At 35.8% G+C, this 27,252-nt stretch overlaps 1 protein-coding gene across 5 annotated transcripts; it reads right to left on the bottom strand.

Annotated features, from left to right (window-relative positions):
* Positions 1-756: 756 nt before the first annotated feature.
* On the bottom strand, positions 757-26,986 carry tango2 (transport and golgi organization 2 homolog). 5 transcript variants are annotated; one of them, XM_079870301.1, is made up of 10 exons: positions 26,854-26,986; positions 25,597-25,706; positions 17,546-17,634; positions 15,307-15,426; positions 12,860-12,974; positions 6,092-6,159; positions 5,781-5,928; positions 4,611-4,715; positions 2,827-4,483; positions 757-1,176 (listed from the first exon to the last, which is right to left on the bottom strand). In XM_079870301.1, exons 2-9 carry the CDS (start codon positions 25,650-25,652, stop codon positions 4,363-4,365), a joined length of 822 nt encoding a protein of 273 aa, XP_079726427.1. In that variant the 5' UTR covers positions 25,653-25,706; positions 26,854-26,986; the 3' UTR covers positions 757-1,176; positions 2,827-4,362. The 5 variants fall into 5 exon arrangements, with proteins under 5 accessions (XP_079726427.1, XP_079726428.1, XP_079726426.1 ...); XM_079870302.1 differs by having other exon boundaries at positions 2,508-4,483; XM_079870300.1 differs by having other exon boundaries at positions 3,525-4,483; positions 5,781-5,931; positions 26,854-26,973.
* Between the last annotated feature and the right edge of the window lie 266 nt (positions 26,987-27,252).

Below are 27,252 nucleotides of genomic sequence, written 5' to 3' on the forward strand. Positions count from 1 at the left end.
ACAGTGCTGTAGCAGGGAGTGACAGGTCATTTTCCCCGTCCATCTTAGCTGTTATTGCTGTAAGAATTATTCCTTGTTATTCTGTCAAGCTGAACTCTGGTATGAAGTATTTAAATATTGAGAATGCGTTTAAATCAGTCTGCAAATGAAAAACATGAAAAATGTTTTGTTTTTGATTTATAGTAACGCACATTATGATTGAATAAATAATTATTTTGAGATTACTTGCATTTTTGTGTTTTTTGTTTGGAATCTCAGGGTATTTTACTGATTCAGTGTTTATTATGACTGCCTAAATGCAGCAAATCACATTTCTATATGCCTAAAGATATCATTAATACAGTCAAAAGAAAATGAATGATATGTAGGACTTGTTTTTAGAAGAATTGCTTTTTTAATTTATCTAAATTTACATTTCATAACACTTTTTGGAAATACAGAATGGAAATAGATCTTGAGAAGATTAAATCCAACTAATTTATTACCGTGGCCATGAATGAACTGACTGAACTTTGATGAAATCTAAAAATAGAATGCACAGGATGAAGGAAATGTGATTCTGACCTAAAACTTGAATGATCTAAATAATGTAAAAATATTTGGGTTGTAAAAGTGTGTTTTTGGACTACATGCAATTTCAGTGGCTTTCCTTCTTTGTTCTCATGTTTCTCATTCATTTTTATGTGTGATGAAGGAAATTTTCCTAGTCTAAATTCAATACAATTTTCACAAATTCATTTGTTGGGTTTTTATTTTAGAGTAATCTTAATCATATGGGCATAAAAATTGTTACATGTCCCTAGATGGCAGCAGAACATAATCAGTCACATCCCTATATTAGATGACAGATGCAATAGCTAATGCAACATGCTTGTTTTTATGTTGTGCAGTAACTCATATCTCTGTTAAAGGGGACCTATTATGCCTCTTTTTACAATATGTGATGCAAGTCTCAGGTGTCCCCAGAACGTGTCTGTGAAGTTTCAGCTCAAAATACCACACATATCACATATTATACCATGTTGTAAATCCAATTTTTGAGTGGAAGGAAAAACATTACTGTTTTCGTGCATGTATATTTAAATGTAAATGAGCTGCTGCACCCCACCCCGATTTCCAGAAGAGGGCGGAGCCTGTACAGCTCGTGCCTCGGATACTCTGCCAAAAACTAAAGGCCTGTTCACACCGGGACGAATTTCGCGCGCGCTATTCGCCGACGTTTAACGCTTAGTGACTAAACAAAGGGCGCCAATGTCAGTGTGCACACCGGCGCGAAAAACGCCACGCGTAAAAGCGTCATTGTTTAAAAAAAACGCCTCGGATTCGTTTTTTTGGTTTGACGCGCTGCGTCAAAAACTATCCGACCAGTGAGATTGGCGCTTTTGCTCACGTGTCTGGAGCTTCTGAAGTTACAGTAAAACACAACTTGGGGGCGCTCAAACACAAAACGGTCTTGCCGAGCACACATACGTAACGGCGAAGAAGATATATACCAAGTAGCGTCTACACTGCCGGGAAGAAATAAGACGAGGAAGATGCAAGGCAAGATGATTGTAGAGCTGCTGGTCTCGTTGGTGTCGGAACATAAAGAACTATATGACAAACGCGACAGCGACTACAAAAAACTTGATAAAAGAGAACTGTTATGGAGTGGTTTCTGTTTTACATTAAGCGCCATCTAATGTCAGGGAATGAATTTGCATGTTCACTCGGCTCATCGTCAGCGAAAATCGCTTGGGTGTGAACACAAAAAATGCGTTGAAAAACGCTGGCGAATAATGCGCGCCGATATTCGTCCCGGTGTGTAGGGCCCTTAAAGCACCCTACACACCGGGACGAATATCGGCGCGCGTTATTCGCCAGCGTTTTTCAACGCGTTTTCTGTGTTCACACCCAAGCGATTTTCGCTGACGATGAGCCGAGTGAACATGCAAATTCATTCCCTGACATTAGATGGCGCTTAATGTAAAACAGAAATACCCCGGTACACAAGGTGCAATACCACTCCATAACAGTTCTCTTTTATCAAGATTTTTGTAGTCGCTGTCGCGTTTGTCATATAGTTCTTTATGTTCCGACACCATCGAGACCAGCAGCTCTACATTCATCTTGCCTGGCATCTTCCTCGTCTTATTTCTTCCCGGCAGTGTAGATATGATGTCTATGGTGTAGACGCTACTTGGCGTATATCTTCTTCGCCGTTACGTATGTGTGCTCGGCAAGACCGTTTTGTGTTTGAGCACCCCCAAGTTGTGTTTTACTGTAACTTCAGAAGCTCCAGACACGTGAGCAAAAGCGCCAATCTCATTGGTCGGATAGTTTTTGACGCGGCGCTTCAAACCAAAAAAACGAACCCGAGGCGTTTTTAAAAAAATGACGCTTTTACGCGTGCCGTTTTTCGCGTCGGTGTGCACACTCACATTGGCGCCCTTTGTTTAGTCACGAGGCGTTAAACGTCGGCGAATATCGCGCGCGAAATTCGTCCCGGTGTGAACAGGCCTTTTGGCTGCATCTGAAATCACATACTCTCTTGAGTAGGCACTTATTTTGAACAAGTAATTATTTCACGACCAATAAAAAAAAATTGTTCTATGTAATCTGGACGTGCTATATTCGCCATGTTGTAATTATCATGTGACCTACCAGCGTCAGTCACTTCACTGCCATTCCTAAACCCTCTTCACTGCCATTCCTAAACCCTCTCCCGTGTCCTCATGGAATAGTAAAGCGTCCACTGTATGCACACTTAAGAATCTCGCTGGAAGTAGTAGGTCATCCGGGTACTAATTGCCTACTCTTTTATGAGTACTGTGAATTCGGACATACTTTTTGTCACAAGGTGCGTCCCTACGAACACATCCGAAGCACGCGCACAGAAAGCTGGATGTCAGATGGCGCGATGAGGAGATAAACATGGCGGGGTGTTTACAGCTCACTCAGGGCAGGGTCAACGCTAAGATGTGGGCGAGGCCAGTGGAATGTGACTCTGAAACACTTTTTTGATTTATGGGGATAAAAAAAAAGGGGTGGGTAGATTTTGACCATTATAAGGTGGTTGTGTACACACTGCCGACACACGTTCAAACACCATGTAAAACTGAATTTTGCATAATAGGTTCCCTTTAAGGAGCACAGTAAATGCTTTATTCTTGACACACATGAAGACGAGAAACTGACACAGGTCACAGCACTGAACAGAATACCTGATCTCCCACACTTGATTTCAGTTGCCTTGGTAGTACAATGTTTTTGCTGTCAGTTCAGACAAGGTAAGTGTATCTGACTAAAAACGTATCTGTTTTCTCTGTCATTAACTGAAGAGAAAAAACGCTAACAAGCAAGCCTAAAATAATCAGGGACTTGTTTTGAATCATTAATTCATCCTGAACGTTACTCTCTGTCTAATCTAGGGCGTAAACAACTTTTTCCAAGTAGCATATTATCAGATTCAGACAAGGAGGCATGATAAAAGCTGAATACTAAATTTCAGGCAGTTATCAACTGAAGATGTGACATCAAATGACATGTTCATATCGGATTCCTGACAGCTGACATAAAATGCATTGATTTTAGAATTAAGAAAGCAATAATGGAGATATCAAACCATACAGACTTCAAACTTTACAACACAAAATTAAATCAAAATGGTTTCATTAATATCACAAAAAATGTAGTTTCAATTTAAAAAGATATCTGTTTTAAACTAATGATTGAAAATACTGTTTAATGTTAAAAAAAGAAACTTTTTTTTTTGGGGCAGTAGCTTTCAATGTGTTCCTGAGTGAAAGGTATTACAGTGGATCACTACCGCACCGAATAGCAAGCAAATGTTACATTGTGCAAGATTATGAAGATGATTTATTTTCTTGTGTTTATAATGATTGTGACTGACACAATTATTCTTTGGCAGTAGTCATCTTGCTCCTCAAACGATTCTGTCCAAAAGCATTTCATGCCAATAATAATGATTTCAGAGGGAATCACATGCACTCAGAATTACACCTCATGAGTAGATCCAGACGGAATATGCAGACCTTTGTGCACTGATTTGAGGGAAAATCTGTGAATGGATTTAAATATTGTAAACTGTATGGAAATCTGAGGTCTGTGGTCGTAGCTTCTGTGTGAGACTTCTTGTGAGCCATCGGTTATTGAGCTAAATTAGAAAAAAAAGAAGAGAAAGTGCAATCAAGCTTCCTCTCAGAAGTAACCAATAATTAACTGCTTTCCTGTTTCAACAGGAAAGCCTTGATGTTCATATCAGTAGAAACAGTGGTGCTGCATGGTTTAAGCAGATAGTGGCTGGATAAAGGCACAGCGTGAGGATCTTCTTCCCTTGGCCTGGCATCTGGCATCTGGCCCTCATTCCTGCAGTTTGAAGTGGAAGCTATTTGTGCTCCACTGGGTGATGTCACAGTTTAGCATGGTGCGCTCTGTGAAGCTCACGTTTCCCTCTCGGTCGATGAGGATAACTGTATTGGTCCTGTGATGGATAGACACAAATATGACATTGGTTAAACATCAAAACTGGAGGGTAAAAAAGAGCACTCAACCAGTTCATGCTGCACTTTCTATGGAGAGAGGTAAAAATAAAAATAGCATGATGGGACCTTGTGCCGTATCCCGGTGAGCGTACACACACTGCAGAAAGGGCTCGGAGCATGGCCTTACTGTAGCCCACACCTTGACTCTCCTGCGCGGGGTCCGGGGTGTTTCTGGAAAAGGCAGAGGGGAGATTTATATGACTCCTTTAGTGTGCCAAATCATCCTGGAGTTTTATTGAGAATGCAGAGAAATGCAAGGTAGGCATATATACATACACACACACATATACAATACTGTTCAAAAGTTTGGGGTCGGTTATATTTTTAAATTAAGTACTAAATGTATCATTTAGTAAATGTAATATATACATTGTGAAATATTATTACAATTTAAAAGGTTTTCTATTTTATTATATTTAAAAATGTAATTTTCAGCATTATTACTCCAGTATTCAGTGTCACATGATCCGTCAGAAATCATTCTAATGTGCTGATTTAGTGCTCTAGAAACATTTCTTATTATAATCAATTTTGAAAACAGTAGTGCTGCTTAATATTTTTGTGGATAGTGATACATTTTTTTCAGGATTCTTTAATTAACAGAAAGTACTACATTTATTTGGAATACATTTCTAATACTACCCGATTGCAAAGCTTTGAAAATATGATTTATATTTACTTAAACATCATATCTGGTTTTGAATTTGAATTTAATAACCCTTACTGATGAATACATAATTGTTATGAATGCAAATAGGTTCATAATGTCTAATCAGATGTCTCGGTTTCATTCTCATAAATTATCTAAAAGGTCATTGCAGACATGGGTAGGCTACCTGTCTGTCTCTGATAAAGTGATGAAATAAAAAGGAAATGTTTGATAAAACAGTGAAAAACAACTATGCTTAGCTTAACATGGATGTAAGCTGTGGATTCATCCGATGGGTCTCTGAAGGGTTGCTTTTTAATATCGAATTTCATTATGATATGCTGCCTGCATTTACTTTATAAAACCTGAGGAAATAAAAAAGGCTTCAAAAATCATGCTGCTGGTGCTTCAAAGATTCTATAATGTAATTGTCCAGAAATCTACTTGTTTTGTGTCTCAAGTGCTTCTTGAGGATCAAAAAGGATGGATGTTGGTTTGATTGTTTAAGAAAGATAAAAGTAGATGGAAGATAAAAAGAAAAAGCAAGAGAATAGTGGTTTTCATAATGAAGCAGCATGCACACTTACAGCTCCTCATTGTTGAGGATATGGAGAAGTTCCTGCACTAAGCCATCAGAGGGCAGTGTTTTACTAACTACACTGGTGAACAGTTGTTTGCCATGCTGCAGTTTTCTCCAAGGAGTTTCCAGAAGAGAGTTACTCAACCCATAGATTCCTGCTGAAACAAACACAATCATCCATCACTTCCTGTGAGTTTTGAGACACACCCACCAATCTGGTGCTGAACGAGTTGAAAGTGGTCTGTAATGCAGACGGTAGGTGCTTTATGCAAGACCACTGGCGTCTGAACACAGAGCTGCTCATGGGACTGAACAAACCTGCTTTGAGATGAATGGGCTCTGAACTGTCCTTGTTTCCATAGTAACACAATGTGTCTTCATTGGCCCTGTATTCAACAACAGCGAGAAAAAAAATAGTTAGTGCTCACCGCTAAAAGACAATCAAACACATATTTATATCTACATTACATCATTTTCTTTTTACATTTTTTGATTTATTCATCCAAAATGCGACAAATTCCGTGACATTCTGCATTATACAGTAAATTCCATTTTTATGAATGGATTCTGCGATCCTGTCCACGTTTTCTGCATCCCTAACTTAATGCCATGATATTGAATTTAAGACTTTCTGCTCCAATGTAAGACATTTTTAAGTCCCTAAATTGTGGAAGGTCGAATTAAGACTTTTTAAGACCCGCAAAAAACCTGATTATATATCTCAGACAGATAGATTTAACGATAGACAAAGACAGACAAGAATATAACAATTGATAAGATAGAACAGATAGACAGGCAGAACAATAGATCAACAGAACATTGGACAGATAGATAGATAGATAGATAGATAGATAGATAGATAGATAGATAGATAGATAGATAGATAGATAGATAGACAGAAAGATAGAGAGATAGATAGATAGATAGATAGATAGATAGATAGATAGGACATGTTCCTGATTTCATACACATTAAAATAGTGGATGAATCCTCAATGAAGCTTATTACTCCTGATGGAACTACGCTGTGTTTAAGAGGACAGAATCAAAATTTTATTGGCCCATGAGACACAGGAGGATGTCTATGAAAAGAGAAATGGCCAATTTAGGGGTTTTCAAAGACTTTGAGAGGGACATCAATAATGCTGGCGGAACTATTTGGCAGCGATGGCAAACCACGACGAAGAGAAAGACAGACAGAAAGGAAAGGACTTCAGAAGCCTCAGAACTCTGGAGAGCCTGTTGAATAAGTACTCGGGTTAAAATAAGTATGCAGAATGCAGACTTACAGTAAAACCTGTTAATCTGTTTTAGGAATCTTCAAATGAATGTTTATTAATGGCATTTTGCTGAGCTACATTACTTTCTTTAGGAGGATTAAGGGCACCATGGAAATGTGATTACAAGTGATTACAAACGTTTTTATATTATATACTTAGTTCAAGATAGTTGAAGATAACTGACAGCACATACTTAATTGATCTATATCTTTCACATCTTCTTGCACTTGAACGAACAATTTCACACAAAATTGTGTCAAAATGTCCGTCTTGGCGTATAGTATCCTAGTAACTATAAAAAAAAAAGTCGGTTATGTCTTAAGTGAACGTAAAAAGTTGAGAAAGAAAACGCATGTGTACAGTATCAATACATTGGATCCATGCATTATGTCTTAAAGTGACAGCAGCATAATATTCCTGCTGTATATTTAATGTTAAACAGACTCACTGCAAACATTTATATCTGATTACTTTATTCAATTTCTGTACCTAATCTACCTAATCTGTATCCAACTACTATATTAAATAGATATTATATACTATATTATATAGATCTACCTATAAAACCTGAAAAGCATTGTGTTTATTTGTGTTATTGCTTGAAGCTTGATTATTTGTTCTTATTTTATTACAGACCGTTTACTTAATTTTATATTATATTTATGTAGAATTTTTTTATTTGCATTCTTGCATTCTTTGTAAAAAGTCTGGCGAGTAAAATAAAAAATTTACTAGCCAATGGCGACTCGAGCTTCAGTGTGTCCGTAGAGGGTTGTTAAATATACATAACTCCCCCAACATGTCATCGGGGTCTATAAAAAGAACTTACTTTGAAAGCCTCAAACTAAAGATCTTTTAATAATGGTCTTATCTATCTCCACTAATGCATTCAATTCATTGAAAGACTCTAAACATGGGGGCATAACAGACAAATAGTCTTCCAAAGATGTATTAATGCAGTATAATAACTAAAGTTACAAATTCATTTTGTACTGGAGGCTTCGGTACAATCGGAACATATGCTGGATATTTTCACTTATATTATCTTGCAAAATAAATTCAAAAAGTCAACTTTTTGTTGACCAGTTTTAACCACTATGCCAATGTGATTTTGCTTTGAGATTTGGATCAGACAGACCAAGCATTACACGGCTAAAACATTCGGTCAACTAGTCAGATTTAGGGTTACACACCCAACTATGTTTCAAGAATCTATTTTTAACTACACCCATAACAGTAACACTATCCAACTACACCCATGCATGCCACACATAAAATGACCTCAAGTCTTATAATATACAGAAACAAATTCAAGTTAAGGTTTAAACACAAGTTTAAAGATTTATCAGGTCATTTTTATCATGATTTTTTTATATATATTTAGGCCTATTTGTATTTCTCCCACACTGTAAAAAAAATATTTTCATGATTTGTAATCACAACATTTTTTCTTTTGTCAAATCACCTTAGATCATTTATGTGGTTCAGATAACATAATATTTTGAGTTTCTGATGATTAAACCAATCTCCTTCGTTGTATTAACTCAATTTTTCAATTTTAATGAACTTAAAATTTTAAGGCAAACAGGTTACTTGAAAAGTTAAACCAAGAATATTTTTACATAGCAGTTTTAATACCTTTTCCTTATATCCAGTTGTAAGAATGTTTCTAAAGTTTTATATATAAATAAAGTGGTCACTGCTGTGCCTTCAATGTAAATGCCCTACCCGCACATGAAATTAGAAATAACATATATTCGTGATCTTCCGGTTTGCTGTCGGCTCCAATACAGTTTTTAACAGCTCCATCCTTTAAAGTAGCCTCTGTTTTGATCCTGTCAGAATGTAATTCAGGCTTTGCACAATCCACACTGAAATGTGCCACTCAAACTGTGAAGTGAAATCATTATATTAGCCACTCTTTCCTAAAGTTGAGATCTTTCAGAAGGATACAGACAGCTAGGAAGACCACAAGGAAGAGCACAGACAGTACCTATCCTACTTCCTCTGTATTACGCTACCGTGATTGAAAAGGCGTTGTTGACATGTAAATGATGCAGGTCACATGTGGATCTGTACAACTGAACTAATCTGCCAGACACCAGAAAGTTGCAGAAGTACAGAACGGGACATTTTTTGTAATTCCGTTTTAGTAAATGGTCTTTTCTCACTGGGGAGGAAGTTCTGAAATTAATAAAACGAACACTTTAATCTCCAAAGATCAAGGACAATTTGATTCCTCATAATATGAGCACTTGAAAAAATCTACACAATCATTCAAAAGTTTGGGTCTGTAAGATAAAAAAGGGATATTCTGCAGGGATGCATTAAATTGATCAAAAGTGACCTTAAAGACTTTTGCATTGTTAAAAAAAAATGCTGTTCTTTTGAACTATCTATTCATCAAAGAATCCTGAATTTTTTTAAACGCGGTTTCCACAAAAGAATTAAGCAGCTCAGCTGTTTTCAACATTGATAACAAGAAGAAATGTTTCTTGAGCACCAAATCAGCATATTAGAATGATTTCTGAAGGATCATGTGACTGATGCTGAAAATTCAGCTTTGCCATCACAGATTTAAATTACATTTTATAATACACTCAACAATTTTAATTCGTAATAATATTTGACAATATTACTGTTTTTACTTTTTTTTTGACCAAATAAATGCTGCCTTGGTGAGCATAAGATACTTATTTTAAAAAAAATTACAGAATGCACACGTTAATCTCCAAAGATCGAGGGAAATTTGTTTCCTCATGAAATTAGCCTTTGAAAGAATCTATACTCTATTTATGAAAGCTGTGAGCAACACTCTCAAAGTGGAGTTTGAATACCAAACCTGATAAAACAAGCCGGGAAATGTTTCAATGGGCTGAAATGCCATATAAAACATAAGGCTATTATCAGTGTTGTCAGTCACATCCCTGTAGACTAGAGGAACAAACAAAATCTCTTTATTCTTTTGGAAAGGCCGTCTCTATTTACAGAAGACAGCTGTATTGATTTCAGCACAAAATGCCCATTGTAATTCCTCAGAGTTTATCTGGACATGTATCATTTTGTTCTTTGTGGCTGAGGAAAGAAATGGAGAGTATGATAGGCCCAATAATGATCTTGTTTATTAAAAGGGTAAACAAATGAATAACACTCCCCATGGCTATCGCTTTCTGTTCCATTACAGAGTGTGGGAGTTCGAGTGGCGTTACAATGTATTTTCCGTTCATAAATACAGGCTTGAGGAGACAGAGACGAATGGACAAATATTATCCCTCCATCCCCTCAGATGACAGCATGGACTTAAGTAATACATCACTACATTAGCAGACAGCCTTTCAGCAAGCTAAAGGATGGGGTAATGATGTCTTTTTCTCTAGTGCACGGCTAACTGCTGTCATTAATGTATCTCCTTAAAATTTCTCCTGAAATTATCCTGAAATGATAATAGTCACAATATAGAGTAGGCTCACGTGTCATTGTGAATGTATCTTCAGGCAACAAGTTTGTTAATGTAAAATAAGCATAGGCATCCTCTACAGCACTGAACCACCAATATGGTATTACACATAAAAAAACATGAATTATTTCAATAAACGTCATTATTTTTTAACTTTAATATGTGGAATCATGAAACCTCATCTTCTTAAATCACCTCAAATGACTATGCTCTGAGAAAGTCGCGCTGCTGGAAACACGCCATCTGTTCGGACTATATTCTAAATAGATTTCTTAAGCTTCGGTATATAGAGAGCAGGTGGCGGCACCAGAGCCTACTGTCCCTTTCAAGGACTCCAGAGATTCAGTATCATCACTGTCATGTCATCCTCATTACAAATGATAAAGAAAGTGAGGCACTTCACTCTTAGTTATTTCTAAACAGGCTTGATGTGTGATGTCAGCACCAAGTGGTTATAATTAGTGACAAGTGGTTTTTATTAGTGAACTGACAGCTGAGAGGTAAATTATTTAAAGGGTTAGTTCACCCAAAAATTATGTCAGTAATTACTCACCCTCATGTTATTAAGACTTTCGTTCATCTTCGGAACACAAATAAAGATATTTTTGATGTAATCTGAGAGCTGGCTCACTCCTTCATAGGCTGCTAGGTAATCGATATCTGCCACCCCAGAAAAGTTAGTAAAGACATCATTAAAATAGTCCAAGTGACTACAGTGGCTCAACCTTCAGTTTATCAAGCGACGAGAATACTTTTTGTGCGCAAAAAAAAACAAAAATAACGACTCTGAGTGAGTTCACGTAGTGTAACAGCGCAGCGCTTCTGGGCCAGCATTACACGCATCATACACATGACCAGCGTCGGCCAATAGTGAGCCTACGTTCTGACGTACAACCCAGAAGCGCTGCGCTGTTACACTACGTGAACTCAGTCAGAGTCGTTATTTTTGGGTTTTTTTGCGCACAAAAAGTATTCTCGTCGCTTGATAAACTGAAGGTTGAGCCACTGTAGTCACTTGGACTATTTTAATGATGTCTTTACTAACTTTTCTGGGGTGGCAGATATCGATTACCTAGCAGCCTATGAAGGAGTGAGCCAGCTCTCAGATTACATCAAAAATATCTTTATTTGTGTTCCGAAGATGAACGAAAGTCTTAATAACATGAGGGTGAGTAATTACTGACAGAATTTTCATTTTTGGGTGAACTAACCCTTTAATTGGATTTAACTGAAAGATTCTATAAGAATACATCACATTATAATTGTTTCTTTACAACAGTAGAAACAAAGGCAATTCAGGTTTTATTTGACAGCATTGTGTAGATGTAATAATGAATAAGCTGATTTTATCAAGATCATATCATGAAATATCTCATTTAAATTATCTTTTTAAATAGAGTTCGATGTACTATGTAAACTTAATTATGACTTTATTTTCCACCAAAAACCTTAACAAGTATAACAAGTTCAGCTCAGAAAAACAGAACAAAACAAAATTTTAGAGAAATCACTAACAGTAAACATTTAAGATTGTCAACATTTTCACCATTTAAAGGAGAACTCCGGTCAATTTTAACATTGAGCTCATTTTTTTGTACATTTGGAGTGCTGTCAGTACAGAGAACAACGACAAAAATCGGTGTTGCCTACACCGTGTTATCCTCTTTTTAAAATTTGCACCCTGTTGACTTGAATGGGGCAAGTTTTAAACCTGCTTTTAGCCTCTTAACATCCTTGATGTGTCATTACAAGTGCCCACCCATGTGAGTGATTCCTTCAGAGTGAACACGGGTGAATCTGACTGCAGTAGATGTGAAAGATATTAATAAAAATGATGTTTATTCAGCCAGCGCAAATACCTGTATTTACATCCTGTTTTCGGTTGAAGTCCACAGTAGTCGATTGTTGAGTTCACGCGCATAGGTTTAGTACGTACAATCATGCGCCCGAACTCGACAACCGACTACTGTGGACTTCAACCGAAAACAGGATGTAAATACAGGTATGTGCGCTGGCTGAAATAACATCATTTGTATTCATATCTTGCACATTTACTGCAGTCAGATTCACCGCGTGTTGACTCTGAAGGAATCACTTACATGGCTGTGCACTTGTAATGACACATCAAGGACGTTAAGAGGCTAAAAGCAGGTTTAAAACTTGCCCCATTTAAGTCAACAGGGTGCAAATATTAAAAAGAGGATAACACGGTGTAGGCAACAACAATTTTTGTCGTTGTTCTCTGTACTGACAGCACTCCAAATTTACAAAAAAATGAGCTCAATGTTAAAATTGACCGGAGTTCTCCTTTAAGCAAAGAACCAAGCAAGATTTGCCTTCCACCACTTACCTGAATTCAGCAGTGAGGAGATTAAAGCCATTATATAAATTAGCTTCTGAAGACACTTTACGGAGGTACGCAAAACTGTCCAGGTTATCCGTCAAATAGTTGGACACCAGGAAACCTGAGTAAAAATGATCAATGAAAACAAGCATGTATCAATAATACAACCATGGATTGTAAAAGATAAGGAATCAATTGAGAACTGCTTGCAAAATTTCATTTCGTCCACTCTGAAATACATGCATAAAATGTTTAAGGTAGATTTTGAGAGCTAATTGCTGAAATTAATAAAACTTGTTGAACAAGATGCACTGAGCCATATTACTCCAGATCTTACACACAGCTGTTGTGTACAACCATCCAAATAACAGCCGAGCTGTGTGCATTATATTTAGTGTCATGGCTTGGGAACAGAGGGGTGGGGTGTGTTCGACATGCTTTTGATGGTAAGTGCTAGTGAGGTGTCAGCCTATAAAGAGGCATAAACAGACATTGGAGTGATGAAAGTGAGAAGTCTAGTTCAGCTGAGTGGAGATCGGCAGTGAACAGGTGCTCGCGGATCTGGCCTTACCACCCATACCACGTGCTTAAGTGAATATACAGTATCAGCAGCAATCATTAAGAATCACACAATTTAGGCAACCCTACTTGATTAATTTCTTCAGCATTGTTATAAGTAAAGACCTTCCAGAAAGAATGTTAACACAGTATACAGACACAAACTATATAATTAGAATAAGGGTCATCTTGGAGCAATGAAACTTAAAAATGTGGGTGAAAATAAACATAAAAATCTGCAATGATGTTGAAACAGGGGTCATTTTAATCTCAACTGATCTGATGAAACATCTAATAAACATCGAAGTACTCTGGTGGCACATGTGGATAGAACTTTCTTCTTTTTATTTCTTTGTACAATGTTACAATTATTATAAGTGGTTCTTGCAAAGACAAGTATTGCTCTGGGTGAGAAGTTTGTTCTAAACCTCTGATGAAAGATACTTCAAATAACAGTTTTAATTTAGCACTGAAGTGTGCCATGACTTTAAAAATCCTCATAGACTTACATAAAAAGAGGAAATTGAGTCCTATCTAGGAACAAGAGACTTTTGAGGATAATCTAGCAACCAACCAGAAGACGCTAGAAACACTTTAGCAATATCCAAACAACCACCCAGAAGACCCAAACTAAAACAAAGCAACAAGCTAAAAACAACTCAGAAGGCCTTAGCAATACATAGCAACACCTTGATAAAACTGGAAAAGTATTTTTCACAAGCCCCTTTGGGCTGTTTTTACTTTCTCAGGGTCAGCATTTCCATTCTTTGGTAAAAAATGGTTTCAGCTTTACACTTGTATATTATAAGCAAATCATTTAAAAAAAAGATTATTTGGAGGTGTGCATGTGTAGAGGTGCTGGTTGCAAACTAGATCCTGCCATCATAAGATTCTGATCAGAATGTTCGTCTATGGTATATTTTTGCACAGAGCAAATGTTTTTGATAGACTTGATCTACTTGAGCTCTTTTTCTACACAGTCATCAACATTTGAAGTGGATCAAAAAAGTTCATCAAAGTTGTCCTAAGACAAGAATGGGTATTGTTCAAAATTCATGTATAACTTTGATGAAATGTTTTGATCCACTTCAAATGTTGACTACTATATACACTGTAAAAATGGTTTTGTGTTGAAGTAAATACTTCAGAAAAAAACTATGTAAATTACATGAAAAAGTTAGTTCAGGCAAGAATTAAAAAAACTAAGTAAATTCTATATTAGTACTCAATTCAAGCGTGTAGAAATTAAAGCGTAACTATCAACGACATAAAATTAAGTAAAATTACTCAACTTTTCTGATATTGGTGTTCCCATCATGCACTGGGCCTTGGATAATTAATGAGGTTGATTTGTCACTGTTTTCCAGCTGTATACACTGTTTTATCATTGTTAGGATTAGTAACTTGCCATTTTGTGACATTTTCTACTCAAAATGACACATTCAAACACAAAAACGATCCATCAAATGTTACCATCATTGTGTATTGTCTATTAAGTTTTGAGGTCTCTGCGTTCACTGATACTGTATGTAGATATGGTGTCTCACATATACTTTACTCACATATAAGTAAAGTATATACTTTAAAAGTGTGGTTTAATTCAATGTTATATTGTTTGAGTGAAATGTATTGCAAAGGAAACTTCAACTAAATAGATATTACTCAACCTTTTACTAGCCAAGTTACTTTCACTTAACTTATGGAATTAAGTAAACTCTACTTAACTAAGTTAAATTTACTTTAAAAATGCGTGTGAAATGTACTTTTTTTTAAATTATGTGAATTATCTTACTATTAAGCATCATTTGTCTGAGTAACACATTGATTAAGTGTGCCTAGTCAACTGCCCAGTAATAGTGGTACATTAATACAAATGGGTGAATAATCAGCACTACCTCTCCCCTGGGAATCTGGATTTTGCCGTGCTTCCAGGTAATTGGTCAGTGCCGCCAGTTTTCCTCGTTTGCTAATTCCCAGCCATGAACCACCTTCCTTCCCCTCTTCCATGTCCAGACCTAAAGACAGAAAACAAAAAGTCACACTGTTATTTAATGTCAAAGTGACATTAAATCTGGTCTGCTGGCTATAATAATCAAACCAGCAGGAGATCAGATTTAGATGTAACAAACAGCTCAGGAGTGTTCAGTGAGAAAGACCTAGACTGAAGGTACAGAATAATATTTTTCATCTTGATTTTGAAAGAAAACAGAACTTTATAGGCCCAAGGACACTGATCTGTCTAGAACAGACTAGTGCTTTGAAAAATGAGAAATTCTCACAAATTCAACAGTGCTGCTAGATGGCTTCACACAAAATTTCTCTTCAGACAGATAAGGGCTTCTTCCTTGGCAGCAGAATTTATTTCTACCACTGTCATAAAAGCACCCATCAATCAAAGGCCATCCAGTTCTTTCTGACCCCAAGATTGAAGGGGGGAACATGGACAGGAAAAACAAACAAATAAGCTTCATGATCTTCTGCAGTTATAGGATAATGAATGATTTCTGTTCTGAGAAGTATTGTTTTTTAGACTGTGGGTCATCAGTCAATTGAACAATTCTTAATCCTTGAGGGTGGTCAGCTGAATCCTGTCAATGGAACACTTAACAATGGAACACTTAATCAATCTGACATTAAGAGAGGAAAAGGTAATCATTCATGTTTGATTATGATTGAATTACAAATACTGAGGCATGGATGCAAGAGACTCAAGAACAAGCTTCTCTTCTAAATAATTCCATGTTTCCTCAGGAAATTAATCTTCAATATTTCTCTCTAGACATATAATTGAAAATACACCCAATGCAAACATCCAATATATCGCAAAAACGTTTTTACGCTTGGTTGAGGTGGTTTTTCAGGAAATTCGAAAAAGGAATATTTTGTGAAACTGTTTTTTCCCTCCGCATTTAGAGTTCACCTGGCGTACATTAAAAGTCGATCATTTAAAGGTGGTGTGGTATGTTTGGACAGACAAGACAGAGTTCTTTATTAAATTCATAAAAGACAAAAGAATTACGGGAATACTGGATTCTGAACAACAAGGAAATGCCACAATTTATCAAGACCTCGAAGCAGATAGAAGGGAGAAATACCTCATACGTGGCCATTCCCAAATATAAGGTGCGCTCCCAAATATAAGGTCGCTTACGTCTCCTTCCATTAAAAAAAATAGCTAGTGCTATGGCTGTGATATATGTAAACCTACCAATATCCGTTGCCAACTTGCCCTGATTTTTGGAATGACTTATTACGAGAGGAAATGGAAATGCCTTCATTTCGAAAGTTTTTAATTGACATTTAAAAAAAGTTTTGCGCAAATCTGTAATGGAAACCCGGCTACTGACTCACTGGATGACAGTTTAAACCAGTATGAAGCAGTTTAAGGAATTGGGTTTTCCATTTTCTGGTGGCATCAAATCTATGAACTGTAAAACACATAGTAGTAAATAATCTAGATACCCACAAGCTACATTTTCTCATATTTTCTGAATTAAATAATAGTTAGCCTTTTAAATACGGCTAAATAGTGCAAGATCTGCCTCTTGAGTTCAAAAATGGTTCAAAAAGCTAAAATAAAAATTAGGGGAAAAAAAATCAAGATAAACTTGTCAAACACACTACTTGACTAGCTAGTTAGTTGAAAAATAAAGTATTAAAGTTCAAATTAAATAATGAGATAAATTAGCCAACCAAGCTACATAAATTAGCCAACCAAGCTACTCAACTTGTATGACAAATACTCATTCTAATCCATCCCTGCCCGTAAATGGCACATAACCCCCCCCCCCCAAAAAAAAAAACAATCAGTGCGTGGTCACTTAACATGCCAAACAGTTTCGTCCTGTCTTAGTGGGCTGTTATTCTTGACCATAACATGCAACATAGGCTAAACACAATGCCAGTCAAACGTCTTGCTATAAAAAAAAGGCTCTTGAAGAAACTCGTTCATCTTAAAATGTAGGAACTCAAGAACTTTTCACAATTATATAGAGTTCAGACAAACTGTGTTGAAATTGAAACCAACATCTGAATTCCTCAATAACACAGCAAAGTCTAAAATACTGGTGTGATAAAGCTGGACTTTGGATATGAAATATTTCTCTAATATTTGAATAATAAGAATGATTTTACCGCTGAGGATCTCACTGTTGCTGCCCCAGAAGTCTGCAGCCTTAGACGGTCTGCTGTAGACCTCATCTCTGTTAGCAGCCAGAATAAGCCTGCATACAAAAAAGATGAAGGTGACTTCACACAATCTCTTTCACAGTATCCTTACTATACAATCATATTAATAACATATCATTTCTATAATAAAACACATCTCTATAACAGACCACCTTTAGAATCAACCATATAGTCTCATAAATGTCATGCTGTGCTTTGTAATGTGCTACTCATGGGTAATGGACATTGTGTTAACCAATAAAGGGCAGATTTTCAGTCAGACCTTCTGTTAGAGGGGGAGAGATTGAGGCTGGCACTGTTGAATGGGCTCAGAGGTCACATGTGCACCTAAATGTGTTTATCTCGCTGATCCCGAGAGAGCGCTGACTGCTGTGCCAGCTACACACCTAAGGCCCAGAGAAGGCTCAGCTGTGATGCTGAAAGCTGCTGTGTGTGGCTTTATTGTCCCTGCTCAGGTCTGATGCTCAGTGGATGCCTCTCTGTAATTAATATTCAGTGTAATGGAATATTTGTTTATATCTTAGCATTTTGGAAGTAATTTGGGCTCAACCACACATTCTGCAATTTTTTAAAACATAATATAAAGCATAAATCAAAAGGCAACTAGGTGAAAGGACTGTAAGTTTATGGTAAACACTTTTCAGTAGTGGTCAATAGATATAATTTTTTTTAATTAAAATTAAAAGTTGTCTTTGTTAATATTATTTAACAGATATGAACTAACAATGAACAGTTGTATTTTTATTAACTTACATTAACAAAGATTAATACATACTGCAAGAAACACATTGCTCATTGTTAATGTTAAGTAATGCATTAACTAATGGGTCCATATTGTAAAGTGTTACATTATACCATTAAATAAAATAAAAAAAGTAAATAATGCATACTGCAGTTAAATACATATTTAAAATTAGAAATAATTCGAATTATTTGATTAAAAAATATTGTAAAATTAACAGGATGACACAGATATGCCACAAATATAGTTGCTGGATAATTTTCAATATTATTGTATGTGTAGTATATTAACATGATGCAAATACTTAATTTTTTTAATATCACGGTTATGATCAATACAGTGTTTTATGACACTACTAATAATACAGCTCTAAAATAACTCTAAATTCATAAACTTTTACTGGAAAATGATGGCATATGATGCAGAACATTACTGTTTGTAGCTTTAAACACAATGATCAAGGGCAAGGCCATCACAAATCATTTATGTTATCCCGCTAGATAACATTATCTTGGGTAATAAATCAGTAGAATTTGCAAATATAATGCAGAATACATCACACAATCAAAACGTTTAAGTTTGCAAGGCATGAAAATGGATGTACAAGATCAATGAATGTCAAATTTTGACGAAGCAGCGACGAGGTGAGATTTTTTGCCCAAAACTCTCAACACTGACTCCTTAAAAAACTCTGTCAAACTCACCTCTTGAATCATTAACCAAACACAGTTGGTTGAGTAAATGTAAACAGTCAGGACATAGAAAAACATGAGTCAAAAGATCCGTGCATTAAGCCTTCAAGATGAAATGCAGCTCATTATTTCCTTGGCCATGCTTACAGCGAAGGTACAACTTGCACTAACTGCTTAACAACAGCATGGAGAGTCACACGTCTACTGCACTTCCAGCTTGTGGAACCTGACGGGCTGACAGAGAAGAAGAAAAGAAGAGAGACAAAAAGTGATGCAGTATCCTGAGGGCTTTGCAGATTGATCTGCAATGGTTGATGCACCCCAGCAATATGTGCTCTGTACTGGAGACAGCTTGCAAAGCAGAAAAACTCCTCTCCATCTGAAAACAACTTACTGGCTTGACAATGTCAATTACGCCAGACCTTGGGCAAGGTTATTACCCTCTTTGTCAGCCCAAATGGAGAGAATTCTCACAAATTCTCACTGAAACAAAAGAATGGCAAAAGGATGACTGGACAAAGAGAGAGCTGAAAAGAAGTCAAGGGTAGATTAAGAGGCAGTTTTGGGAGAGCAGAAGGCAGTGATATAGACAGAGAAGCAAACTCTTTCTGTATGTGACAAAAAATGTGGATTGTGTTGGACGTTCAAATTCCTTTATGATAAAATCAAGTCTCGACTCCTCCCAACATTTGTTTCTCACTGAATATCTTATTTCATTCTGAAATACACTACGATTCAAGGTTTAGGGTCGGTAAGATTTTTTTTAATGTTTTTGAAAGAAGTCTCTTTTGCTCACCAAGGCTGCATTTATTTGTGCAAAAATACAGTAAAAATATTAAAGGGATACTTCACCCAAAATCAATGGGGAAGTCAATGGGGTTCTATCAACATTCTACCAAAATATCTTCTTTTGTGTTCAGCAGAAGAGAGAAATTCATACAAGTTTGGAAGAACTTGATGGTGAGTAAACGATGACAGAATTTTGATTTTTGGGTGAACTATCCCTTTAATATTGTAATATGCTATTACAATTTAAAACAACTTTTCTATTTTAAAACGTAATTTAGTCCTTTGATGGTAAAGCTAAATGTGTCAGCACCATTACTTCAGTCTTCAGTATCACATGATCCTTCAGAAATCATTCTAATATGCTGATTTGCTGTCCAAAATTTTTTTTCAATTTTTTTGATGAATAGAAAGTTCAAAACCACAGCATTTGTTTAAAAATATATTTTTTAACAATGTAAAAGTTTTACTGACAATTTTGATCAAATTCATGCAACCTTGCTAAATATAAGTATTAACGTTTTTCTTTTTTTTCTTTTTTATCTTTTGAAACTTTTTAGTGTATGTGTCACATTATGGAAGTAAAATGGGTTGAGAACAGCAATTAATGCTGTTATAGACAAAAATAATGACACACCACACCTTTAAAGGTAAAGGTGAAATTGAACATGTATTATATATAGTATATTTCAATCTAATCCTTTTATGTCATGAATTGCATTGCACACTCACACTCACACACTTTCAATTTCTTAATCTTCCTTTACACACACACAAACAGTAATGCCCTCAAGTTCAGTGTTTGGCCTATATTTCATTTCAGTTTGGAGGCAGCAGGTCATCACAATGATCATATGATCAACAAATAATCACATTTTCTACATCCATGTCATCAAGAAATAAAAAATGTGCACTATGAAAGTGCTAAAATGTCAAACGTAGGAGTTTTAGATGATTTGATTTCTAGCCTACATTTGAGACTACGCTGTATCTCAGAGACTTTTAACATCTCTGACAGGTTCCATCTGTTCCAAAGATAAAATATTAGCGCTAAGTGGATCCATTTTAGTGACATCAAAGTCATCATGGCCATATATAAGTAAAGTGACACAGACCTCCGGCCTGTTTTCTCTCAAAGGGATTTCAGAGCTGCTAGTTGTGAATGTGAGGTCAGAGGGTAACATGATGAAGGTGAAATGGTTCCAAAAAGAGGCGTTTATATCCACCAAGCGAGTGCGATGGGAGGCAGGTTGGTTTTGAACTGTAATGTACTTTGCAATAATTGTACACTTCTTCTGGGTATTGAGGCAGAAACCCTCATTAATCTTAAAGGCATTTCTGTTTTTAAGCTGGATTAATGCAACTGACCTGAATGGGGTGAATCATAGAGCAAGAGGGCTAATGATACATTTTTTTATGCCAAATTGTATCCTCTGTCAGTAAAATATGCTCCAGAGGTCAGTGCTAATGATATGACATTACAGTTGTAGCCTAAAGTATGTCAGTGTTTTTCCAGTCTTTTTATCTTAAGTACCTCAAAACCCAAAGAGTAAGGCTCCATTACCATCATCAACATCAAACTTGAAATTAGGGATATGGATATGTAAAACTACATATTTTCAAAATCAAGTATTCAGTTGGTTGCTAAAAATAACCCAGTGTGAGACGTAACTTGTTGGCCAAAGATGTAAGGCTGAATGTTTATCAATGTACCAGAGGATGAATTTAAAGACTATCAAGAGAGGGTTTTACGGTGCTAAAAGTACTAAAAAGATCAAATAAACTAAAACTACCATTCAAAAGTTTGGGGTCAGTAAGATTTTTTCAAAGATATGAATAGTTTTATAAGGCAAGTATGCATTAAATAGATAAAAAGTTACAATGAATATAGTTATAGTGCTACAAAAGATTTCTGTTTCAAATAAACACTATTCTTTTGAACTTTCTATTCATCAAAAATAGATTACCAAAAATGACCAAATCACCAAACTAGCATATTAGCATGATTTCTGAAGGTCATGTGACACAGAAAACTGGAGTGCTGAAAAAGTTCAGCTTTGCCATCACAGGAATAAATTATATTTTAAAATATATTAAAAAAGAAAACAGTTATATTAAAATGCTAATAACATTTCACAATATTACAGTTTTTTTACTGTATTTTTTCATCAAATAATGACTTCATTCAAAAAAAAAAATTAAAAATCTTATCAACCCCAAACTTTTTGAATGGTAAATGTATCAAGACGTTTTACACAGGATTTTCTTAAAAAGAATTCATAGGTTTTGGCTTGACAACAAAAAAAAAAATCCTGAGATAAACTAATTAATTATTTGAAACTTTAGACAGCCTTAATATTAAGTCACATTTCTGTTTTATAGGCATAACAATTCACTAAATGAAAATCACTGTAAATACCCCCTAAATCTGCTAAAGTACCCTCCATACACCTTGTTGGAATTCACTGCCAAGTGGATCCAAGCAAGTTGCAATGTTGCTAGGTTACAGGAGGCAAAACCAGCAGAAGTGCACTCTATAAACATCTGTTTATTCTGTAATATGGTTTTCACATTTACCCGATCTTAATTATAGTAGCCTACATCTCTGCGCTGTTTTGTAAACAAGGTGATGCTACCCTAAATCAGAGGAACCAATGCAGCGCAAGACAACCTTCAAGACAGCGTCACTGATTAGATTGCACATCCTGGGTTGAGTCATCTGTGACGCTAAACCACTGTGACTGACTCAATATTAGATAATCAAATTACAGCTTGTGGGGTAATAATCCTGATTAGCGTAGCATGTTACAATCTGACAGCATTAATGGAGGTAACCTCTCTGTAGTGAAGGGGAAAGAGGACATAGATTACTAGTCCATGCAATGTCATCCCATACACATGATTCAGAGCTCATCAGGCAACAGCTTTTGAAAAAGAAAAGACTGACTCTTGGCTCTCTCTAGCTCTTTAGAGCCTGCTCACATTCAGAAAGCCCTGACCTAGGGACATTTCCTTTAGGGACTGAGAGCTTAAAACAGTGGAGGTCATCAGGACCAGCTTGATCCACACAATAGTTGTCTACACAGTCACTGCTATAATGGCATTTTACAGTGAGTGCACACTACAAATTAGAGATTTAGACTAAATGGCATGATACTGATACAATGAAGTAACCTGGGATTTAATGTTACATTTATGTAAACAAAAAGTTTTTTTCTAAACAAAAATGTACACTACCATTCAAAAGTTTGCAGTCAGTGAGATTTGTTTTAGAGAAATGTATCCTTTTATTCAAGGACATATTAAATTGATCAAAGGAGACAGTAAAACTTTTTTTTTTTCTATTTCAAATAAATGTTGTTGTTTTGAACTTTCTATTATCAAAGAATCCTGAAAAAAAGTTTAATGGTTTCCACAAAAATTAAGTAAATAATAATAATAAAATAAGCAGCACAACCACTTTCAACATTGATTATAATGAGAAATGTTTCTTGAGCACAAACTCAGCCTATTAGAATTGTGACACTGAAGACTGGAGAAATTCAGGAATCAATTACATGGTAATATATATAGAAAAAAATAGAAAAATGGTTATTTTGAATTGTAATTATATTTCACAATATAACTGTTTTGTGGTTAAATAAATGCAGTATTGGTGAGTTTAAGAGAATTCTTTAAAAAAAAATGTTTTACATCTCACCGACCCAAACTTTTGAACGTCAATAAACAGTAAAACAAAATTGTAAAACGTTTTACTGATCACAGAAATTAACATTATTTATGACACATGTAATAATAAAAGCTGTTTTATTATACATGAGATCACATGACCAGCTGAATAATACCCACTCTTTTCCTGGACACTTTTGCCTATGGAATAAATTTCACATTTGCCAGTGAAAAATTTATCATGACTCACTGTGAACATTTATACAATGTCATGGGTAACGGAAACCGTTTGCTTAGCATGATTCAGCATCCAATGGACGGTATCAAGTGCACCTTTAAAATCTGAAATATGGGCCAACGATTTTGCTTTGGTTTAGATGTACCTGAACACTTCATACTATTTAACCCTCTGGGGTCCTTCGTTTAACAGTCACACTTGGGACCTTCGGGTCCAAATGGACCCGGAGGGCGGGATTAATATATATATAAAAAAATCTTAATATTTTTTTTTTTACTTGTTTTTTATAATATTTTTTCTTTTCTTTTTTGGTGTTTTGAGATAATTTTATGATTTATAATTAATATTTATGCAATAATTATGACCCATTTTTTCCCATTGAATATAATAGAAATTTTTTATATATATATAATTTTTATTTTATTTTTATTAAAGCTGTATTTCATTTTAGAGTCAAGCCTAGGCCTCATGAAAGCAATTTTTGAAATGAGATGGGCGCCAACTGGTGGACACACTGAGCATTTTTATCACGCAATAGCACATTTTTACCACTAGTGGATTTACAGCTCTCTGTAGAAAGGCTTGCGAATTCTAGTGATTTTTGCCTGAACAGATTTAGTCTGTTTTGCACTCTTGATGTTTTAGAGATTCACCCCTTCACTGTTGAGTCCTTTTTTGAGTCCTTGGCTGATTTGTAGATTGTATGCACAAAAAAACTCTGTTTTCATATTTTTGACAATTTCCCATTCATTTCCTATGGGAGTCATTTTTGACCAAAGAGCAGAAGTGTGATGACCACTTAGCATGCTTGGATCATGACCTCAATATTTTTTGTGTGTTCACATACCTAATACCATAAAAGTCACCTAGTTTCGTAACATTCCGATGAAGCTGTGATTTTTAAAAATTCAAAACAGATTTTTGTAATCTGAATTTATTAGTGTGTATGTGTATAAAAGTGTGTTTGTGTGTGTGTGTGTGTGTGTGTGGATGTGTCTGTTTTGCACTCTTGATGTTTTAGAGATTCACCCCTTCACTGTTGAGTCCTTTTTTTCTGCATCCTGGCTGATTTGTAGATTGTATGCGCAAAAAAACCTCTGTGTTTTCATATTTTTGACAATTTCCCATTCATTTCCTATGGGGGTCATTTTTGACCAAAGAGCAGAAGTGTGATGACCACTTAGCATGCTTGGATCATGACCTCAATATTTTTTGTGTGTTCACATACCTAATACCATAAAAGTCACCTAGTTTCGTAACATTCCGATGAAGCTGTGATTTTTAAAAATTCAAAACAGATTTTTGTAATCTGAATTTATTAGTGTGTATGTGTATAAAAGTGTGTTTGTGTGTGTGTGTGTGTGTGTGTGGATGTGTCTGTTTTGCACTCTTGATGTTTTATAGATTCACCCCTTCACTGTTGTGTGCTTTTTTTCTGGATCGTGGCTGATTTGTAGATTGTACGCACAAAAAAACTCAGTATTGTCACATTTTTGCCAATTTCCCATTCATTTCCTATGGCGGGTCCATTTGGACCCGAAGGTCCTGAGTGTGACTATTTTTTTTACAACCACTTAGACTATTCAAATCCTGTCCCCAATTTTTTTGGGTGTTCATATACCAAGTACCAACAAAGTCACCAAATTTCGGATCATTCCGATGAAGCTATGATTTTTTACATTTTTTTATTTAAAGGCTTCGGGTCCATTTGGACCCGAAGGACCCCAGAGGGTTAAAAAATGTATACAATGTTTTTTTTTTTTTGCCAGTATCAGACAACACCTTGTTCCCACACACATGTGCAAGAACTTTTCATATCCCTATTTGCATAACACATACACAGTAAAGCTTCTGGGAAAAGGTGCACTACCTGTAGGCATTTTTGGATGCAGGCCGAGGGTCAAACTTCAAGAAGATGATGCACATGAGGAGGTCACTGATGGCAGTTTTCAATCACAGTGAGGTCAGAGCTGCTAGGTGCTAGAGGAAGAGATGGAAGAGAGAATGAGACAATGGCTGCATCCAAATCGCACACTTCCCTACTATTTAGTTAGCGAAAAACTGTATGTGACAAAAGAAGAATGTCCGAATTCACAGTATTCATAAAAGAGTAGACAAAAAGTACCCGGATGACCTACTTCTTCCAGCGAGATTCTGATGAATTGTGTGCATATGATGGACACTTTACTATGCCATGAGACCACCTGAGAGGTTTTATGAATGGCAGTGAAGTGACACAACTGATACTGGTAGGTCACATGACAATGACAACATGGTGAATGTAGTACAGTACATCCAGATTACATACTACACACATTCATACTATATAAAATGCACTTTTTTAGTGGTTGTGAAGTAGCCTAATTACTTATTCAAAATAAGTAGGCTAACTATTCAAGAGAGTATGCGATTTTGGACGGAGCCAATGGATTTTGGATAAAAAGGAGACAAAAGTAAACTAGTAAGCCAGAGGAAAGCCTTGGAGGGTATCAATAAAACAAACATTATTCCATCAACTATTCTTACTTAAATCATACAAAACCTCAAACTGAAGATAAATCAAATGAAACTGGTATCGATTAGACAGATAGTGCAGCTATTAATATTTCAGACCACAGGATGACACTACAACCATTGTCTCCTATCTGTCTTACAAGACATATTGTGCTGAACAGAAATGAAGACATGAAATACACATTTGTTTTAATGTGAAAGTAATCATTATAATAGAACATAGTATAATCCTGACCCTGAACATATGTCTTAAGGACACTGTATACATGAAAAAAATCATAAACATGACAAATCTGACAGTTCGAGTTCAGAGTAAGTAACAATAAGCGTTTTAAGATACTAAGTTACTATTATTATTATTAGGTATATAAATGTATTACGTTAGACAGATAACTGCTGTCTTTGTTCCCCAGTGTGCTTTATTCGCTGAGAATGATCCAGTAGATTTAATGTCAGGCTTGTGTCAACTGAGAGAGGCTGATCTGACAGCAGGCTAGCAGTAGCATAACAAGCTTGCTAACTGGTCGGATAACTTGAAGACAGCGAACAATAACGAACAAACATTTGAGTTTGTTTTCTCTTTGGTTTATAACAGATATGATATGTCACTTACGGATCCATGTGTTGTCAATGATCACAATTGGTTATGCCGCTACTGTGAGAGCTAACTTTGAGCACACTCAGGCTAATTCTTCACTGTACAAAGGGCTAAACCAACCTCGCTTTGACGTCTTCAGAGAAATCCGGCTGTGATTGGCTAAAACTGGACCTGAAAGCGAGGACTGGACCCCACCCACAGCATCGCAACCGTTTAGGGAACAGCGTTTTTTTTTTTTTTTGGCATTTAAAGCGTAAACATAAAACCATAACTGATAAGAATACTAATCGAGCTCTCTTGTTGTCAGCTGTAAAAAATATATTTTTTATGAGTTTCTATTCTATTCTATTTCCATATTAAGTTGTTTATTAAACATTCACATATTATTAAATTATTTAATATTAATTAACAAAT

The sequence above is a fragment of the Squalius cephalus genome, assembly GCF_949319135.1.
Source record: "Squalius cephalus genome assembly, chromosome: 5".
Classification (NCBI taxonomy): domain Eukaryota; kingdom Metazoa; phylum Chordata; class Actinopteri; order Cypriniformes; family Leuciscidae; genus Squalius; species Squalius cephalus.